We start from the raw sequence: 19,083 nt of genomic DNA, 5'->3' as shown, positions 1-19,083 counted from the left end.
GGTGGAGAGGTTATACTATGGGGGTGTATATGAGGATTATACCATTATTACAGGTGGAGAGGTTATACTATGGAGTATATATGAGGATTATACCATTATTACAGGTGTAGGAGGGTATACTATGGAGTGTATATGAGGATTTTACCATTATTACAGGTGTATAGGTTATACTATGGAGTGTATATGAGGATTATACCATTATTACAGGTGGGGAGGTTATACTATGGAGTGTATATGAGGATTCTACCATTATTACAGGTGGAGAGGTTATACTATGGGGGTGTATATGAGGATTATACCATTATTACAGGTGGAGAGGTTATACTATGGAGTATATATGAGGATTATACCATTATTACAGGTGTAGGAGGGTATACTATGGAGTGTATATGAGGATTTTACCATTATTACAGGTGTATAGGTTATACTATGGAGTGTATATGAGGATTATACCATTATTACAGGTGGGGAGGTTATACTATGGAGTGTATATGAGGATTATACCATTATTACAGGTGTATAGGTTATACTATGGAGTGTATATGAGGATTATACCATTATTACAGGTGGAGAGGTTATACTATGGAGTGTATATGAGGATTATACCATTATTACAGGTGGAGAGGTGTATTAGACCCCCTGTAGGTAGTTTTATCCTTGTTTGTAGGACTGCCTCCCCCCCCCCCCCATAGGTAGTTTGCCCCCTGTATGTAGGACCGTGCTGTAGGTAGTTTTATCCCTGCTTGAAGGACTCCCCACCCCCCGGCCACCCCATAGGTAGGTTGCCCCCTGTATGTAGTACTCCCTTGTTGGTAGTTTCCCCCCTGTATGTAGGGCCCCCCTGTAGGTAGTTTCATTCCTGTATGTAGGACTCTTCTCTAGGTAGTTTCCCCCCTGTATGTAACACCCCCCTGTTGGTAGTTTTTTCCCATGTATGCCCCCCCCCCCACCCCTGTGTAGGTAGTTTCATCCCCGTATGTAGGTTTGTAGGTAGCGGGACCACCCTGTAGGTAGGTTGCCCGCTGTATGTAATACCCCCCTGTTGGTAATTTCCACACTGTATGTAGGGCCCCCCTGTATGTAGTTTAATTTCTGTATGTAGGACCCCTGTAGATCATGGGTAGTTTTTTCCCTGTATGTAGGACCTCACTGTAGGCAGTTTACCCTGGTAGGTAGTAGGACCCCCCTGTAAGCAGTTTGCCCTGGTAGGTAGTAGGAACTCCCTGTAGGTAGTAGGACCCCCCTGTAGGCAGTTTGCCCTGGTAGGTAGTAGGACCCCCTGTAGGTAGTAGGACCTCCCTGTAGGCAGTTTGCCCTGGTAGGTAGTAGGACCCCCCTGTAGGCAGTTTGCCCTGGTAGGTAGTAGGACCCCCCTGTAGGTATTTTACCCTGGTAGGTAGTAGGAACTCCCTGTAAGTAGTAGGACCCCCCTGTAGGCAGTTTGCTCTGGTAGGTAGTAGGACCCCCCCTGTGGGTAGTTTGCCCTGGTAGGTAGTAGGACCCCCCCTGTAGGCAGTTTGCCCTGGTAGGTAGTAGGACCCCCCACTGTAGGCAGTTTGCCCTGGTAGGTAGTAGGACCCCCCCCTGTAGGTAGTTTGCCCTGGTAGGTAGTAGAACCCCCCTGTAGGTAGTTTACCCTGGTAGGTAGTAGGAACTCCCTGTAGGTAGTAGGACCCCCCCTGTAGGCAGTTTGCCCTGGTAAGTAGTAGGAGACCCCCCCCCCCCCTGTAGGTAGTTTGCCCTGGTAGGTAGTAGGAACTCCCTGTAGGTAGTAGGACCCCCTTTAGGTAGTTTGCACATTGTATGTAGTTTGCCCCCCCTATATATGTCACATGCTCATCCATAGGATGCCATCTTATGAACGGGGAGCCATCCAGCCCCTCCCCCTATTATAAGTCTATGGGGCCATCTAGTAAACTAAACAGAGATTACTGCAAGACGGGAGTGAAATGTGCTGCTGTGTGCCTCTCCCCGCTCCTTGCAATGAATTGTGGGGGTCTTAGCACGAAGACCCTAAAAGATCAAAACTATTGACTTTACATTACTGTCATTTAAAGGGGTACTCCAGGGAACTAAACCCATAGCCCATCCTTTCCCTCTCACCAACCTATGTGTTTGTCTAAATATAATTTATTAGCTATAAAGAGCAGTTTCCCTTTTCAGCTGTCACTTACATGCAGGGAGTGATAGAAAAACATCATTTTCAGATTCACTTTGTCTCCTCAGTAAGACCTAGCCCCTCCCTTCAAGACAACACCATGTGATTTTTGTCTGTTCTAGAGCTCTGGCTGTGCAGCCACACCTCCCCTCCCTGTGTGAGGAGCTATGAGAGAAGAGCAGTGAAGATTCTCAGTCACAACTGAGCACATAGCTGCCTTTTTCCTTTGTAAATCTAATCACTGACTGCTGCCATTTAGAGCACAGCATGATTTATTGCTGGAGGAGGATAGTCTGAAAGAAAAGACCTGTACAATGTGTGTGCGCTGCAGTGTAAGCCTGCACAGAGATAGTGAAAGCACTTGGCTGGCAGCCATTACACAGAGCTGAACTGACTTCTGGGAGTTGTAGTTTGTGCTGCAAAAAAGGAAAAATTATTTAGGAGACATCAGAGGCCAAAGGAGCTGCAAAAACCACATGAATAACTACAGAGGACACAGAACAGGCATTGTGGTGGCTTTGGGGCATTTGGCATTTGTATGTTTCTTAACTTCCCTGGAGTACCCCTTTATATTAACATTTGATATCCCTTAAAGGGATACAACACTGGAAAACTTTTTTTTTTTTTTTAAATCAACTGGCTCCAGAAAGTTAAACAGATTTGAAAATTACTTGTGTTAAAAAAAAAAAAAAATCTTAATCCTTCCAATAATTATCAGCTGCTGAAGTTGAGTTGTTCTTTTCTGTCTGGCAACAGTGCTCTCTGCTGACATCTCTGCTTGTCTCTGGAACTGCACAGAGTAGAAGAGGTTTGTTATGGGGATTTGCTTCTACTCTGGACAGTTCCCGAGACAGGTGTCATCAGAGAGCACTTAGACATAAAAGAACAACTCAACTTCAGCAGCTCATAAGTACTGAAAGGATTAAGATTTTTTAATAGAAGTAATTTACAAATCTGTTTAACTTTCTGTAGCCAGTTCATATATAAAAAAATCGTTTTTTCTTGGAAAACCCCTTTAACCCCTTAAGGACATAGGGCGTGTCCATACGCCCCCGTTTCCAAGTCCTTAAGGACCGAGGGCGTATGGATACGCCCTGAGCATTTCCGGCCCCCGCCACTAGCCGGAGGGGAGCCGGGGCCGGATGCCTGCTGAAATCATTCAGCAGGCATCCCGGCATATCGCCCAGGGGGGTCATTATGTCCAGCGATCTGTGGCGGATTCCGGGTCAAATGGGTCTCCAGTGACCCGATGACCCGGAATTACTGGCTGATCGGGCCGTCTCTGACGGCCCCGAACAGCCAGAGCCTGCAGGGGTGAGGTGGCACCGGTGCCACCTCACGATCGCCCTGATTCGTCGGCCGGTGACCTCACCAGCAGAATAGTGAGTACAGCTCTGGAGTATAATACAGGATATAACTCAGGATCAGTACAGGATAAGTAATATAATGTATGTACACAGCGACCTCACCAGCAGAATAGTGAGTACAGCTCTGGAGTATAATACAGGATATAACTCAGGATCAGTACAGGATAAGTAATGTAATGTATGTACACAGTAACCTCACCAGCAGAATAGTGAGTACAGCTCTGGAGTATAATACAGGATATAACTCAGGATCAGTACAGGATAAGTAATGTAATGTATGTACACAGTAACCTCACCAGCAGAATAGTGAGTACAGCTCTGGAGTATAATACAGGATATAACTCAGGATCAGTACAGGATAAGTAATGTAATATATGTACACAGTGACCTCACCAGCAGAATAGTGAGTACAGCTCTGGAGTATAATACAGGATATAACTCAGGATCAGTACAGGATAAGTAATGTAATGTATGTACACTGTGACCTCACCAGCAGAATAGCGAGTACAGCTCTGTGGTATAATACAGGATATAACTCAGGATCAGAACAGGATAATTAATATGTAATTCTATAGGTAAACATGGGCTTTGAGTCATTCCAGTTCTTGATGTCTATGGTCTGGCTCACAGCATTTACAGTACAGTAATTTATAGATTTCCAGAAGAAACCAGGTCATTCCCTCATAAGTTTAGGTCAGGAAAGCTCCATTTATTCTGCCATCAGATCGACTGCTAAGCTGAAGATTTGCGCCTGACTTGTGCTAAATTAACAAGAACAAGGTTACCAGCTCAGCCTCCGGCATCGCATTAAAGGGTTTCACCGCGTCTGGTTATTATATTAGACTGTGAATATTCGTCTGCTGATGGTCGTGGTGCCGGCTTTATCTCATCAGCTGTGAGGATCTGGCTGCCCATCTGTTGCTGCCGCCGTTCCCCCTCCCAAATCACGTTCCCCCTCCCGAATCCCATAGGTGTGATCATAGTCACACAGACCCCACCAGCTCTACCCTCACACCCCCTCAATGAAGCTTTTTCTTCAGTGGGCAAATCTGTGAAGACATACAATCGAGGTGTACACAGTGTGTAAGACACTTCTAGGTAAAGCCATTGGCACTGAGAAACCTAGGATCACCCTGCCATGTCTCAGGCAAACCATCGTGCGGGATGAAGAGTGACGGTGTCAGGATGGGGAATCATATGGGGAACCACGCTCACTACATTCACGTGGAGGGAATTCCAAACGTAAGTACGGCATTCTATAGTCATCCTACTATAGCCATTCTCTAAAACTTTCCCCTTTTAGCACCTAAATTTCCTTCACCTCCATTACCACCCTCTTCTCAAAAAGCATCTACATGAGTTGGGTGCTGACCTTCACCTCTAGTAGAATCTTCACTTGTGGCAACAAAACATTTTTCTCTACGGTCTTCTTTTGTCTTTGACTTAACAGGATCCTCAGCTTATCTTCATGAGGCACCTGAACTTGCCCCCTGCGATCTTCTTCTGTCTTTGACCTAAAGAGATGTCCAACTTATCTTCTCCATAATAAAAAATTAGCAAGCGCTGCTATCTAGGCAAAAAAAACACAAAGGAGAGGGGAAAATGGATAGGAAAGAGAATAGGAAGGGAAAGGAAAAAATGAATATATTATGAAAATGGTAAGGACTCACCCGGTGTAAGCAGTGAACCCTCGATATGTAGCGCTACCTCTGAGCGCTGATTTGTGATTTTTTTTATTTATTATATTGCCTATCTTCTCCATAAAGCACCCAAGCTTTCCCCCTATGATCTGCTTCTCTCTTTGACCTGAGGGGATGCCCAACCTATCTACTCCATGAGGCATCCAAACTTGCCCCCTATGATCTGCTACTGTTTGTGACCTGAAGGAATGCCCAACTTATGTTCTCCATGAGGCATCCAAACTTGTCTTCTATGATGATCTTCTGTCTTTGGCCTGAAGAGATGCCCAACCTATCTTCTCTATGAGGCACCTGAACTTGCCCCAGTACGATCCACTACTGTTTTTGATCTGAAGGGATGCCAAACTTATCTTTTCCGTGAGGCACCCGAGCTTCCCCCGTACGATCATCTTCTGTCTTTAACCTAAAAGGATGTCCAACTTATCTTCTCCATGAGGCATCCAAACTTGCCCCGTACGATCTTCTTCTGTCTTTAACCTAAAGGGATGCCCAACTTATTTTCTCCATGAGGCACCCAAACTTGCCCCATACGATCATCTTCTGTCTTTGACCTGAAGAGATGCCCAACTGATCTTCTCCACGAGGCACCAGAACTTTCCCCCTAACGATATGCTTTTGTCTGTGACCTAAAGGGATGTCCAACTTATCTTCTCCATGAGGCACCCAAACTTGTCCTCTACGATCGTCTTCTGTCTTTGACCTGAAGAGATGCCCAACTGATCTTCTCCACGAGGCACCAGAACTTTCCCCCTAACGATATGCTTTTGTCTGTGACCTAAAGGGATGTCCAACTTATCTTCTCCATGAGGCACCCAAACTTGTCCTCTACGATCGTCTTCTGTCTTTGACCTGAAGGGATGGCCAAATTATCTTCTTGATGAGACAGGTAAACTTGCCCCCTATGATCATCTTCTGTCTTTGACCTAAAGGGGTGCCCAACTGATCTTCTCCATGAGGCACCCGAACTTCTCTACAATCTTCTTCTGTCTTGGACCTGACGGGGTTGCCCAACTAGATTATATTCAGTTCTGTCAGCTTTTCATAAACATTTTTCTCCATCTTTGTAAAAAAAGGAGATTGTCCACCTGTTATGTAGGGGATGAAAGTCTGGTGAGTGAGGAGCAAGGAAAGAGCTGGTACATGGACTGAGCTCCCCTGTTCATCCAGCAGGAGGCAGCATTACATTGCAGATTTTCCCGGTACTGAGAACATGCGAAACTAGAACTACCTGGGCTTCCCTGATGGATCCCTCTCCGGACCCTCGTTCTAGGGATTCGTAGACTAGTCTTCTACTCCGATTGTTGGTATATAGTACGTAACCATCTCTCTCATCAGTTATTTCAGACTAGATATAGGACATGGCAACTACAATCTGTTATTGTCCACTGTTATCAGCCATAGGAGTGGCTACGGGGTATAGTACAGGTGGATACAGTCTATTGCTCCCTGTTATCAGTCATTTTTAGTATGCAGGAGTCTCAGTCTTCAGCCATGTTCATCAGTAGTCTTCAACCTGTGGCTCTCAGGTTTATGGAGAACTACAAGTCCCAATATGCCCTGTCTGTTGTCGTTTTGTAACAACTTAAGGAACCACATGAGAACCCCAGGCTGTCCGGGCATGCTGGGAGTTGTAATTTCAATATCAACTCAATCTGTACCCATAGATCTTCTTCTGCAGTGGTTATCAAACTGTGGACCTCCAGGTGTTGCAAAACTACAACTCCTAGCCGTTGGCTGTCCGGGCAGCTGGGAATTGTAGTTTTGCATCAGCCGGAGCCAAACTAGTTTGGAAACACTGATCTACGGGACATCTGAACATCGCAACATCTGAAGGTCCACAGTTTGGAGGCTGCTTCTCTACTGTGATGGATTCCATGGCTGTTCCGAATATCATGGGATGGAGTTACCCTTTAACCCCTTAAGGACAAAGCCCATTTTCACCTTTAAGGACCAGGCCAATTTTATTTTAGCGTTTTCGTTTTTTCCTCCTCGCCTTCTAAAATCCTTAACTCTTTTATATTTCCATCTACAGACCCATATAAGGGCTTGTTTTTTGCCTGACCAATTGTACTTTGTAATGAAACCTCTCATTTTAGCATAAAATGTACAGCGAACCCCCCCAAAAAATTTTTTAGGGAGGAAATTTAAATGAAAACCCAAATTTTCCACATTTTGGAGGGGTTCGTTTTCACACTGTACAATTTACGATAACATTGACGTGTTCTTTATTCTTTGGGTCAATACGATTAAAATGATCCCCATGGCTAGATACTTTTATATTTTTGCACCGCTTAAAAAAAAAATCTAAAACTTTTTGTACAAAATCAGTAATCTAAACTCGCCCTATTTTGACCACCTATAACTTTGTCATTTTTCCGTATATAGGGCGGTATGAGGGCTCATTTTTTGCGTCGTCATCTGTACTTTTTTTTAGATACCACATTTGCATATATAAAACTTTTAGATCATTTTTTATAAATTTTTTTTTAATAAAATGTGACAAAGCAGCATTTTTTATTTATTTTTTTATTTTTTTTACGTTTACACCATTCACTGTTTGGGATCATTAACATTATATTTTGATAGTATGGACATTTACGCACGCGGTGATACCAAATATGTCTATTTTAAAAAAAAGTTTATGCTTTTTTGGGGTGAAATGGGAAAAACTGACAATTTTCATTTTTATTGGGGGAGGGGATTTTTCCCTTTTTTTTTTTTTTTCTTTTTACATTTTTCAACTTATTTTTTACACTTTTTATGTCCCCATAGGGGACTATCTATAGCATTCCTTTGATTGCTAATACTGTGCAGTGCTATACATAGGACACAGCACTGATCAGTATTATCGGTCATCTTCTGCTCTGGTCTGCTCGATCTCAGACCAGAGCAGAAGACCCCGGGAGACGGCCGGAGCCAGGTGAGGGGACCTCTGGCCGCCATGCTGGATGATCGGATCGCCGCAGCAGCGCTGTTGGCGATCCGATCATCCATTCAAAGTACCGCACTGCCGCAGATGCCGTGATCTGTATTGATCACGGCATCTGAGGGGTTAATGGCGGACATCCGCGTGATCGCGGGTGTCGGCCATTTCGGGTGGGTCCCCGGCTGCTGCCAGCAGCTGGAACCTGCCGTGTATGACGCGAGCACCGCTCCGATGCTCGCGGTCAAACACAGGACGTAAATTTACGTCCTGGTGCGGGAAGTCCCACCAAACCAGGACATTTACATCTGTATTAGTTAAGGGGTTAAAGGGGTACTCCCCTTGAAAACATTTATTTATTTTTTAATCAACTGGTGCCAGAAAGTTAAACAGATTTGTAAATGACTTCTATTTAAAAATCTTAAGTACTGGAAGGATTATCAGCTGCTGTATGCTCCACAGGAAGTTCTTTTCTTTTTAAATTTCCTTTCTGTCTGACCACAGTGCTCTCTGCTGACACCTCTGTCCATGTCAGGAACTGTCTGGAGCAGGAGAGGTTTGCTATAGGGATTTTCTCCTGCTCTCTACAGTTCCTTACATGGACAGAGGTGTCAGCAGAGAGCACTGTGGTCAGACAGAAAGGAAATTCAAAAAGAAAAGAACTTCCCGTGGAGCATAGAGCAGCTGATAAGTACTGGAAGGATTAAGATTCTTAAATAGAAGTAATTTACAAATGTGTTTAACTTTCTGGCACCGGTTGATAAAAAAAAAAAAAAAAAAATATATATATATATATATATATATATATTTTTTTTTTTTCCCCAGTGGAGTACCCCTTTAAAATCCCAGATTCCACCATTTAGTAGAAGGTTTCATGTTGTGGTCGGAGGCATTCACGTGTATTGATGGAAGGACACCATGGGCCCAGCACTAATCTTCTGAACAGAACAGATGTCCGGCGGGAGGGGGGCCATTAATAAAGCAGATGTACGGAGGAGACGTGATATAATCCGTATGATCCGCTCACAGATGATCTCTGATACCCGCACATCCAGCCATCAGTCGTCCATGAGCCGCCATCCTCTGCACCACCGCCTCGTCTTCTCCATAGTTGTGTCCAGACTCCTCTTCGTCTCCCCTTTATTGTACCCTGTAGGTGGTCCTCCTCCTCCTCCTCCTCCTCCTGGTAAGGTATCACCCCCTCATTCTCTTATCATAAATATAGTTCCTTTTGTTCCGGGTCCGTTGTTCCTTGAGAAGCCCATAGTATAGTTTGTGGTTTCTCTCTCTTCTGGACTAGGGTGGTCCTCCCTTATAGGGGAGCAGTGTCCCGCTTCTACAAAAAGGTGGGTGCCCAAAGCTATGTGCGATAGATAGATATGAGATAGATAGATAGATATGAGATAGATAGATATGAGATAGATATGAGATAGATAGATAGATAGATAGATAGATATGAGATAGATAGATAGATAGATGTGAGATAGATAGATATGAGATAGATATGAGATAGATAGATAGATAGATATGAGAGATAGATATGATATAGATAGATATGATATAGATAGATATGATATAGATAGATATGAGATAGATAGATATGAGATAGATAGATATGAGATAGATAGATATGAGATAGATATGAGATAGATAGATAGATAGATGTGAGATAGATAGATATGAGATAGATATGAGATAGATAGATAGATATGAGAGATAGATAGATAGATATGATATAGATAGATATGATATAGATAGATATGAGATAGATAGATATGAGATAGATAGATATGAGATAGATAGATATGAGATGGATAGATATGAGATGGATAGATATGAGATGGATAGATATGAGATAGATAGATAGATATGAGATAGATATGAGATAGATAGATAGACGTGAGATAGATAGATGTGAGATAGATAGATGTGAGATAGATAGATATGAGAGATAGATATGAGATAGATAGATATGAGATAGATAGATATGAGATAGATATGATAGATATGAGATAGATAGATATGAGATAGATAGATATGAGATAGATAGATAGATAGATATGAGATAGATAGATATGATATGAGATAGATAGATATGAGATAGATAGATACATATGAGATAAGTAGCGTTACATAGCTATCAATCCGTATATCATTAGGGTATGTGGCAGAGATGTGATCATGTATCTTTTCTCACCAGGCGGCGGGGGCGGTATCTCGGTTCCGCCGGAAACTTACGGTAACGGATCCAGAGTTGACATTACCGGTTATAACGCTCGGCATGCAGGGTCTAGGTCCCGCCTGTATCTTTCTACGTAAGGGCATTGCTGAGAAGCAGGGGGTGAGTCCACACGTACTGTACACTTCCCATACTATACATGAGCTGTGTGTCTTGTGTTTTCCGGTGGTTATTGATGTAGGAGCTGAATTTGTCATTTAGCTTTGTGTCACCTATGATAACACTTCCTGCTGCTACATTTGCACATTTCTTATAATTATGGGTGGTCCCTGTTATATGTGAGGGTCCTAACCTTTGGCTCTTTAGCTATTGTAAAACTACAAGTGACATCCAGGGAGTCAGGGACGCGGGGGAACAGCTAGAGAGCCACAATTTGGAGAATACTTTTTAAGGGGGTAATGTATTTCCTACATGCTCCCCGAACACAATGTATTTCCTACATGCTCCCCGGACACAGTGTATTTCCTACATGCTCCCCGAACACAATGTATTTCCTGCATGCTCCCCGAACGCAATGTATTTCCTACATGCTCCCCGAACACAATGTATTTCCTACATGCACCCGAACACAATGTATTTTCTACATGCTCCCCGAACACAATGTATTTCCTACATGCTCCCCGAACACAATGTATTTCCTGCATGCTCCCCGAACGCAATGTATTTCCTGCATGCTCCCCGAACGCAATGTATTTCCTACATGCTCCCCAAACACAATGTATTTCCTACATGCTCCCCAAACACAGTGTATTTCCTGCATGCTCCCCGAACACAATGTATTTCCTACATGCTACCCGATCACAATGTATTTCCTACATGCTCCCCGATCACAATGTATTTCCTACATGCTCCCCGAACACAATGTATTTCCTGCATGCTCCCCGAACACAATGTATTTCCTACATGCTCCCCGAACACAATGTATTTCCTGCATGCTCCCCGAACGCAATGTATTTCCTACATGCTCCCCAAACACAATGTATTTCCTACATGCTCCCCAAACACAGTGTATTTCCTGCATGCTCCCCGAACACAATGTATTTCATACATGCTACCCAATCACAATGTATTTCCTACATGCTCCCCGAACACAATGTATTTCCTGCATGCTCCCCAAACACAATGTATTTTCTACATGCTCCCCGAACACAATGTATTTTCTACATCCTCCCTGAACACAATGTATTTCCTACATCCTCCCCGAACACAATGTATTTCCTACATGCTCCCCGAACACAATGTATTTCCTGCATGCTCCCCGAACAGTGTATTTCCTACATGCTCCCCGAACACAATATATTTCCTGCATGCTCCCCGAACACAATGTATTTCCTGCATGCTCCCTGAACACAATGTATTTTCTGCATGCTCCCCGAACACAATGTATTTCCAGCATGCTCCCCGAACACAATGTATTTTCTGCATGCTCCCCGAACACAATGTATTTCCAGCATGCACCCCGAACAAAATGTATTTCCAGCATGCTCCCCGAACACAATGTATTTTCTGCATGCTCCCCGAACATCATGTATTTCCAGCATGTTCCCCGAACACATAGTATTTCCAGCATGCTCCCCGAACACAATTTTTTTCTGCATGCTCCCAGAATATTATGTATTTCCTACATGCTCCCCGAACACATTGTATTTCCTGCATGCTCCCCGAACACAATGTATTTTCTGCATGCTCCCCGAACACAATGTATTTCCTGCATGCATCCCGAACATAATATATTTCCAGCATGCTCCCCGAACACATAGTATTTCCAGCATGATCCCCGAACACAATGTATTTTCTGCATGCTCCCCGAACATCATGTATTTCCAGCATGTTCCCCGAACACATAGTATTTCCAGCATGCTCCCCGAACACAATTTTTTTCTGCATGCTCCCAGAATATTATGTATTTCCTACATGCTCCCCGAACACATTGTATTTCCTGCATGCTCCCCGAACACAATGTATTTTCTGCATGCTCCCCGAACACAATGTATTTCCTGCATGCATCCCGAACATAATATATTTCCAGCATGCTCCCCGAACACATAGTATTTCCAGCATGATCCCCGAACACAATTTTTTTCTGCATGCTCCCAGAATATTATGTATTTCCTGCATGCTCCCCGAACACAAAGTATTTCCTACATGCTCCCTGAACGTGATGCTCAAATCTTATGCTGTCTTTTTTTTTCTAGTACCGGGAACTGGGAACTGATGAGATTGAAGGTAAGAGTCAAATAATGTCAGAATCATAGGATGGAATAAACTTGGCTGTCTGGGCATGCTGGGAGTTGTAGTTTTGCAACAGCTGGAGACTCCTTGGTTGGGAAACACTGATCTAAGTGGCCTCCTGACTCTTCACGGTGACAATTGTCAAGAGAGAGAAGGATCGGGCAAGCTGGATTCTTCAGAACACATGCATGCTCGACTGAGCTGAGTGTGCACGTGTATTGTATCAGCAGAGATGGCTGTTTAGTTGTCCTATTATGTGGATCACCAGCAACTCTTTATTGTATTATAGTTTGGTTGGAGTTTACGACCCTTTAGTTATCATTTTTCGTTTTTACCCCCGTGTAGAATTGCGCGATGCCTTTGTAGAATTTGACAAGGACAAAGATGGCTTCATCACCTGCAAGGACCTGGGGAACCTGATGAGGATCATGGGATACATGCCCACCGAGATGGAGCTCATCGAATTGTCCCAGCAGATCAATATGAACCGTGAGTATTAGATGGACGATTACGGGGGATCTGTCAATCTAATGTTGTATCGGGGTCGACCCATTCTCCCCCATAATGGCAGATGGGGAGGGGGGGGGGGGTTCGGGCATGTTGGGTTTTAACACACTTGATCCCTTCATTTATGGGGAGATCTGATTTCCCTCTTCTCCCAATTCAGATTGATATGCACACTCAGCTGAGGTGAGCATACATGTATATGAGGGGAGTAGAAATGAGAGCTGTTGGTGGAATGAGCACCTCCTACTGGCCATTCATTTTTTACATTTTTTTTAATTTATTTTACTATCAAAATTACAAAATAATCCTAAAATCTTGCAGTTTTCATTTTGCCAATAGGCCTAAAACTAAGCTGAGACTTCCTGTTCTGTCTGTGATGATGAGGAGGAGCCTGCAGGAAAGTGATCTGCACAGCATTACAGTGAGAGGGGACACCAGTAGATAGAGGAGGCTAAAGGAGCTCAGCCTCCCTCTCCTTGTAGATACAGAAGACAAAAGGAGTTAGCCTCCCTCTCCCTGTAGATAGAGAGGACAATAGGAGCTTAGCCTCCATCTCCCTGTAGCTAGAGAGGGCAATAGGATCTCAGCCTCCATCTCCCTGTAGCTAGAGAGGACAATAGGATCTCAGCCTCCATCTCCCTGTAGCTAGAGATGACAATAGGATCTCAGCCTCCATCTCCCTGTAGCTAGAGAGGACAATAGGATCTCAGCCTCCATCTCCCTGTAGCTAAAGAGGACAATAGGAGCTTAGCCTTCCTCTCCCTGTAGATAGAGAAGACAATAGGAGCTCCCCTTCCCTTCCTGTATATTATAGAAAACAATAGGAGTTCAGCCTCCCTCCCTGTAGATAGAGAAGGCTATAGGAGCTCAGCCTCCCCCTACCTGAAGATAGAGAAGACAGCAGCAGCTCAGCCTTCCCCCTCCCTGTAAATAGAGAAGACAATAGGTGCTTAGCCTACTCCTCCATGTAGATAGAGAAGAAAACAGCTCAGCCTCCCCATCCGTTTAAATAGAGAAGACAATAGGAGTTCAGCCCCTCTTCATATAGATAGAGAAGAAAATAGGAGCTTAGCCTCCCCCTCCCTGTAGATAGTGAAGACAATAGGAGCTCAGCCTTCTCCTCCCTGTATATAGAGAAAACAATAGCTCAGCCTCCCCATCCCTGTAGATAGAGAAGACAATAGGAGCTCAACCCCCCCCTTCATATAGATAGAGAAGGCAATTGGAGCTCAGCCTCTTTTTCCCTGTAGATAGAGAAAACAATAGGAGCTCAGCCTTCCTCTCCCAGAGGAATGACCTCTACACAGGTCCCAGAGCACACCCGGTAACGTTTCCCATTGATATTAATCGGACAGCTCCTGTCAATTGACCCATGTCCATGGATCCGTCTGTTAAGCATATCACGAAATGCTGAAAAGCTCAGGCAAAATGGCCGCCCCCCCCCCCCTATAATAATGTACAAAATGAAAAAGAAAAAAATTGCAACATTTGGTCGTCTTCTCACAATTTCACCCTTTTTTTGTCTCTAGTCGGAGGTCGTGTTGACTTTCAGGACTTTGTCGACCTGATGACCCCCAAGCTGCTGGAGGAGACGGCGGGGATGATCGGAGTGAAGGAGCTGAGGGACGCCTTCAAGGAGGTGAGAGCCTCAGAGAGTATTCTTCACAGCAGTGTTTCCCAACCAGGGTGCCTCCAGCTGTTGCAAAACTACAACTCCCAGCATGCCTGGACAGCCGACGGCTGTCCGGGCATGCTGGGAGTTGTAGTTTTGCAAACTGGTGATTTGTGAGGAGGTGAATAGAAAATCCTTATATTTTCCCTTTATGTTACATGTTGTGATTTATTCCATAGTTTGATGCAAATGGCGATGGTGAGATCACATTGGATGAACTTCAGCATGCCATGCAAAGGCTTCTGGGAGAAAAGCTCACCCATAGCGAGATCGCCGATGTGGTCCGGGAAGCTGATCTGAATGGGGACGGGACAGTGGATTTTGAGGGTAGGAAGAGGTTTCTAATATCCTGCACCTCATACCTTCAGTCCCATACCTCTAATTCTAGTCCTATACCTCATACCTTCAGTCCCATACCTCTAATTCTAGTCCCATACCTCATACCTTCAGTCCCATACCTCTAATTCTAGTCCTATACCTCATACCTCTGGTCCCATACCTCATACCTCCGGTCCCATACCTCATACCTCTGGTTCCATACTTTATACCTCTGGTTCCATACTTTATACCTCTAGTCCCATACCTCATACCTCTGGTCCCATACCTCATACCTCTGGTCCCATACCTCCGGTCCCATACCTCATACCTCCGGTCCCATACCTCATACCTCCGGTCCTATACCTCATACCTCTGGTCTCATACCTCTGGTCTCATACCTCTGGTCCCATACCTCTGGTCCCATACCTCATACCTCCGGTCCCATACCTCATACCTCCGGTCCTATACCTCATACCTCCGGTCCCATACCTCATACCTCCGGTCCCATACCTCATACCTCCGGTCCCATACCTCATACCTCCGGTCCCATACCTCATACCTCCGGTCCCATACCTCATACCTCCGGTCCCATACCTCATACCTCCGGTCCCATACCTCATACCTCCGGTCCCATACCTCAGGTCCCATACCTCATACCTCCGGTCCCATACCTCATACCTCCGGTCCCATACCTCCGGTCCCATACCTCATACCTCCGGTCCCATACCTCATACCTCCGGTCCCATACCTCATACCTCTGGTCCCATACTTTATACCTCTGGTCCCATACTTTATACCTCTGGTCCCATACTTTATACCTCTAGTCCCATACCTCATACCTCTGGTCCCATACCTCATACCTCTGGTCCCATACCTCTGGTCCCATACCTCATACCTCCGGTCCTATACCTCATACCTCTGGTCTCATACCTCTGGTCCCATACCTCTGGTCCCATACCTCATACCTCCGGTCCCATACCTCATACCTCCGGTCCTATACCTCATACCTCTGGTCTCATACCTCCGGTCCCATACCTCATACCTCCGGTCCCATACCTCATACCTCCGGTCCCATACCTCATACCTCCGGTCCCATACCTCATACCTCCGGTCCCATACCTCATACCTCCGGTCCCATACCTCATACCTCCGGTCCCATACCTCATACCTCCGGTCCCATACCTCATACCTCCGGTCCCATACCTCATACCTCCGGTCCCATACCTCATACCTCCGGTCCCATACCTCATACCTCCGGTCCCATACCTCAGGTCCCATACCTCATACCTCCGGTCCCATACCTCATACCTCCGGTCCCATACCTCATACCTCTGGTTCCATACCTCCGGTCCCATACCTCATACCTCCGGTCCCATACCTCATACCTCTGGTTCCATACTTTATACCTCTGGTCCCATACTTTATACCTCTGGTCCCATACTTTATACCTATAGTCCCATACCTCATACCTCTGGTTCCATACCTCATACCTCTGGTCTCATACCTCTGGTCCCATACCTCATACCTCCGGTCCCATACCTCATACCTCCGGTCCTATACCTCATACCTCCGGTCCTATACCTCATACCTCTGGTCCCATACCTCATACCTCCGGTCCCATACCTCATACCTCCGGTCCTATACCTCATACCTCCGGTCCTATACCTCATACCTCCGGTCCCATACCTCATACCTCCGGTCCCATACCTCATACCTCCGGTCCCATACCTCATACCTCCGGTCCCATACCTCATACCTCCGGTCCCATACCTCATACCTCCGGTCCCAAACCTCATACCTCCGGTCCCATACCTCAGGTCCCATACCTCATACCTCCGGTCCCATACCTCATACCTCCGGTCCCATACCTCAGGTCCCATACCTCATACCTCCGGTCCCATACCTCATACCTCCGGTCCCATACCTCAGGTCCCATACCTCATACCTCCGGTCCCATACCTCATACCTCCGGTCCCATACCTCATACCTCCGGTCCCATACCTCATACCTCCGGTCCTATACCTCATACCTCTGGTCTCATACCTCTGGTCTCATACCTCTGGTCCCATACCTCTGGTCCCATACCTCATACCTCCGGTCCCATACCTCATACCTCCGGTCCTATACCTCATACCTCCGGTCCCATACCTCATACCTCCGGTCCCATACCTCATACCTCCGGTCCCATACCTCATACCTCCGGTCCCATACCTCATACCTCCGGTCCCATACCTCATACCTCCGGTCCCATACCTCAGGTCCCATACCTCATACCTCCGGTCCCATACCTCATACCTCCGGTCCCATACCTCAGGTCCCATACCTCATACCTCCGGTCCCATACCTCATACCTCCGGTCCCATACCTCATACCTCTGGTCCCATACTTTATACCTCTGGTCCCATACTTTATACCTCTGGTCCCATACTTTATACCTCTAGTCCCATACCTCATACCTCTGGTCCCATACCTCATACCTCTGGTCCCATACCTCTGGTCCCATACCTCATACCTCCGGTCCCATACCTCATACCTCCGGTCCTATACCTCATACCTCTGGTCTCATACCTCTGGTCCCATACCTCTGGTCCCATACCTCATACCTCCGGTCCCATACCTCATACCTCCGGTCCTATACCTCATACCTCTGGTCTCATACCTCCGGTCCCATACCTCATACCTCCGGTCCCATACCTCATACCTCCGGTCCCATACCTCATACCTCCGGTCCCATACCTCATACCTCCGGTCCCATACCTCATACCTCCGGTCCCATACCTCATACCTCCGGTCCCATACCTCATACCTCCGGTCCCATACCTCATACCTCCGGTCCCATACCTCATACCTCCGGTCCCATACCTCAGGTCCCATACCTCATACCTCCGGTCCCATACCTCATACCTCCGGTCCCATACCTCATACCTCTGGTTCCATACCTCCGGTCCCATACCTCATACCTCCGGTCCCATACCTCATACCTCTGGTTCCATACTTTATACCTCTGGTCCCATACTTTATACCTCTGGTCCCATACTTTATACCTATAGTCCCATACCTCATACCTCTGGTTCCATACCTCATACCTCTGGTCTCATACCTCTGGTCCCATACCTCATACCTCCGGTCCCATACCTCATACCTCCGGTCCTATACCTCATACCTCCGGTCCTATACCTCATACCTCTGGTCCCATACCTCATACCTCCGGTCCCATACCTCATACCTCCGGTCCCATACCTCATACCTCTGGTCCCATACCTCATACCTCCGGTCCCATACCTCATACCTCCGGTCCCATACCTCATACCTCCGGTCCTATACCTCATACCTCTGGTCTCATACCTCTGGTCCCATACCTCATACCTCCGGTCCCATACCTCATACCTCCGGTCCTATACCTCATACCTCTGGTCTCATACCTCTGGTCCCATACCTCATACCTCTGGTCCCATACCTCATACCTCCGGTCCCATACCTCATACCTCCAGTCCTATACCTCATACCTCTGGTCTCATACCTCCGGTCCCATACCTCATACCTCCGGTCCCATACCTCATACCTCCGGTCCCATACCTCCGGTCCCATACCTCATACTTCCGGTCCCATACCTCATACTTCCGGTCCCATACCTCCTACCTCTGGTCCCATACCTCATACCTCCGGTCCCATACCTCATACCTCCGGTCCCATACCTCATACCTCCCCTTCGGCCTTCTGACTACATTCTCCTCCTCCTTATCTCTTGCAGAGTTTGTTCGGATGATGTCTCGTTGACACTTTGGCCTTCGCTCATCCTGTGAGGACCCCCGGATCTTGTCTTACCCTCAGATGCCATATATTGCAGAGCCTCACCAGCCTCTATGTCTAATGTTTAGATGTAGCTCTGACTAGGCGCCCCCCGGTGTTATATATGAGATCTGCACCTTCCACCATTACTGTGAATAAACTTGACTCTGTTTTCGTA

At 46.0% G+C, this 19,083-nt stretch overlaps 1 protein-coding gene across 4 annotated transcripts in view; it reads left to right on the top strand.

Moving 5' to 3' along the window:
* Positions 1-19,083, top strand: part of CABP5 (calcium binding protein 5) — a 20,104-nt gene extending 1,021 nt beyond the window's left edge. The window contains exons 1-7 of one of the 4 annotated variants that reach the window (XM_056536424.1): positions 238-258; positions 10,349-10,489; positions 12,583-12,613; positions 12,965-13,108; positions 14,656-14,765; positions 14,978-15,125; positions 18,868-19,083. In XM_056536424.1, the coding sequence (XP_056392399.1) occupies positions 10,430-10,489; positions 12,583-12,613; positions 12,965-13,108; positions 14,656-14,765; positions 14,978-15,125; positions 18,868-18,893 (519 nt within the window). In that variant the 5' untranslated portion in view covers positions 238-258; positions 10,349-10,429 and the 3' untranslated portion in view covers positions 18,894-19,083. Of the gene's footprint in view, positions 1-237; positions 259-3,952; positions 4,768-9,363; positions 9,495-10,348; positions 10,490-12,582; positions 12,614-12,964; positions 13,109-14,655; positions 14,766-14,977; positions 15,126-18,867 lie in introns of those variants that run through there. The other 3 variants (XM_056536426.1, XM_056536427.1, XM_056536425.1) reach the window with 3 other exon arrangements.

Source organism: Hyla sarda, chromosome 8 (assembly GCF_029499605.1).
Source record: "Hyla sarda isolate aHylSar1 chromosome 8, aHylSar1.hap1, whole genome shotgun sequence".
NCBI classification, from domain to species: Eukaryota; Metazoa; Chordata; class Amphibia; order Anura; family Hylidae; genus Hyla; species Hyla sarda.
The sequence above is the reverse complement of the archived record's forward strand: the minus strand, read 5'-3'. Positions and strand labels throughout refer to the sequence as shown.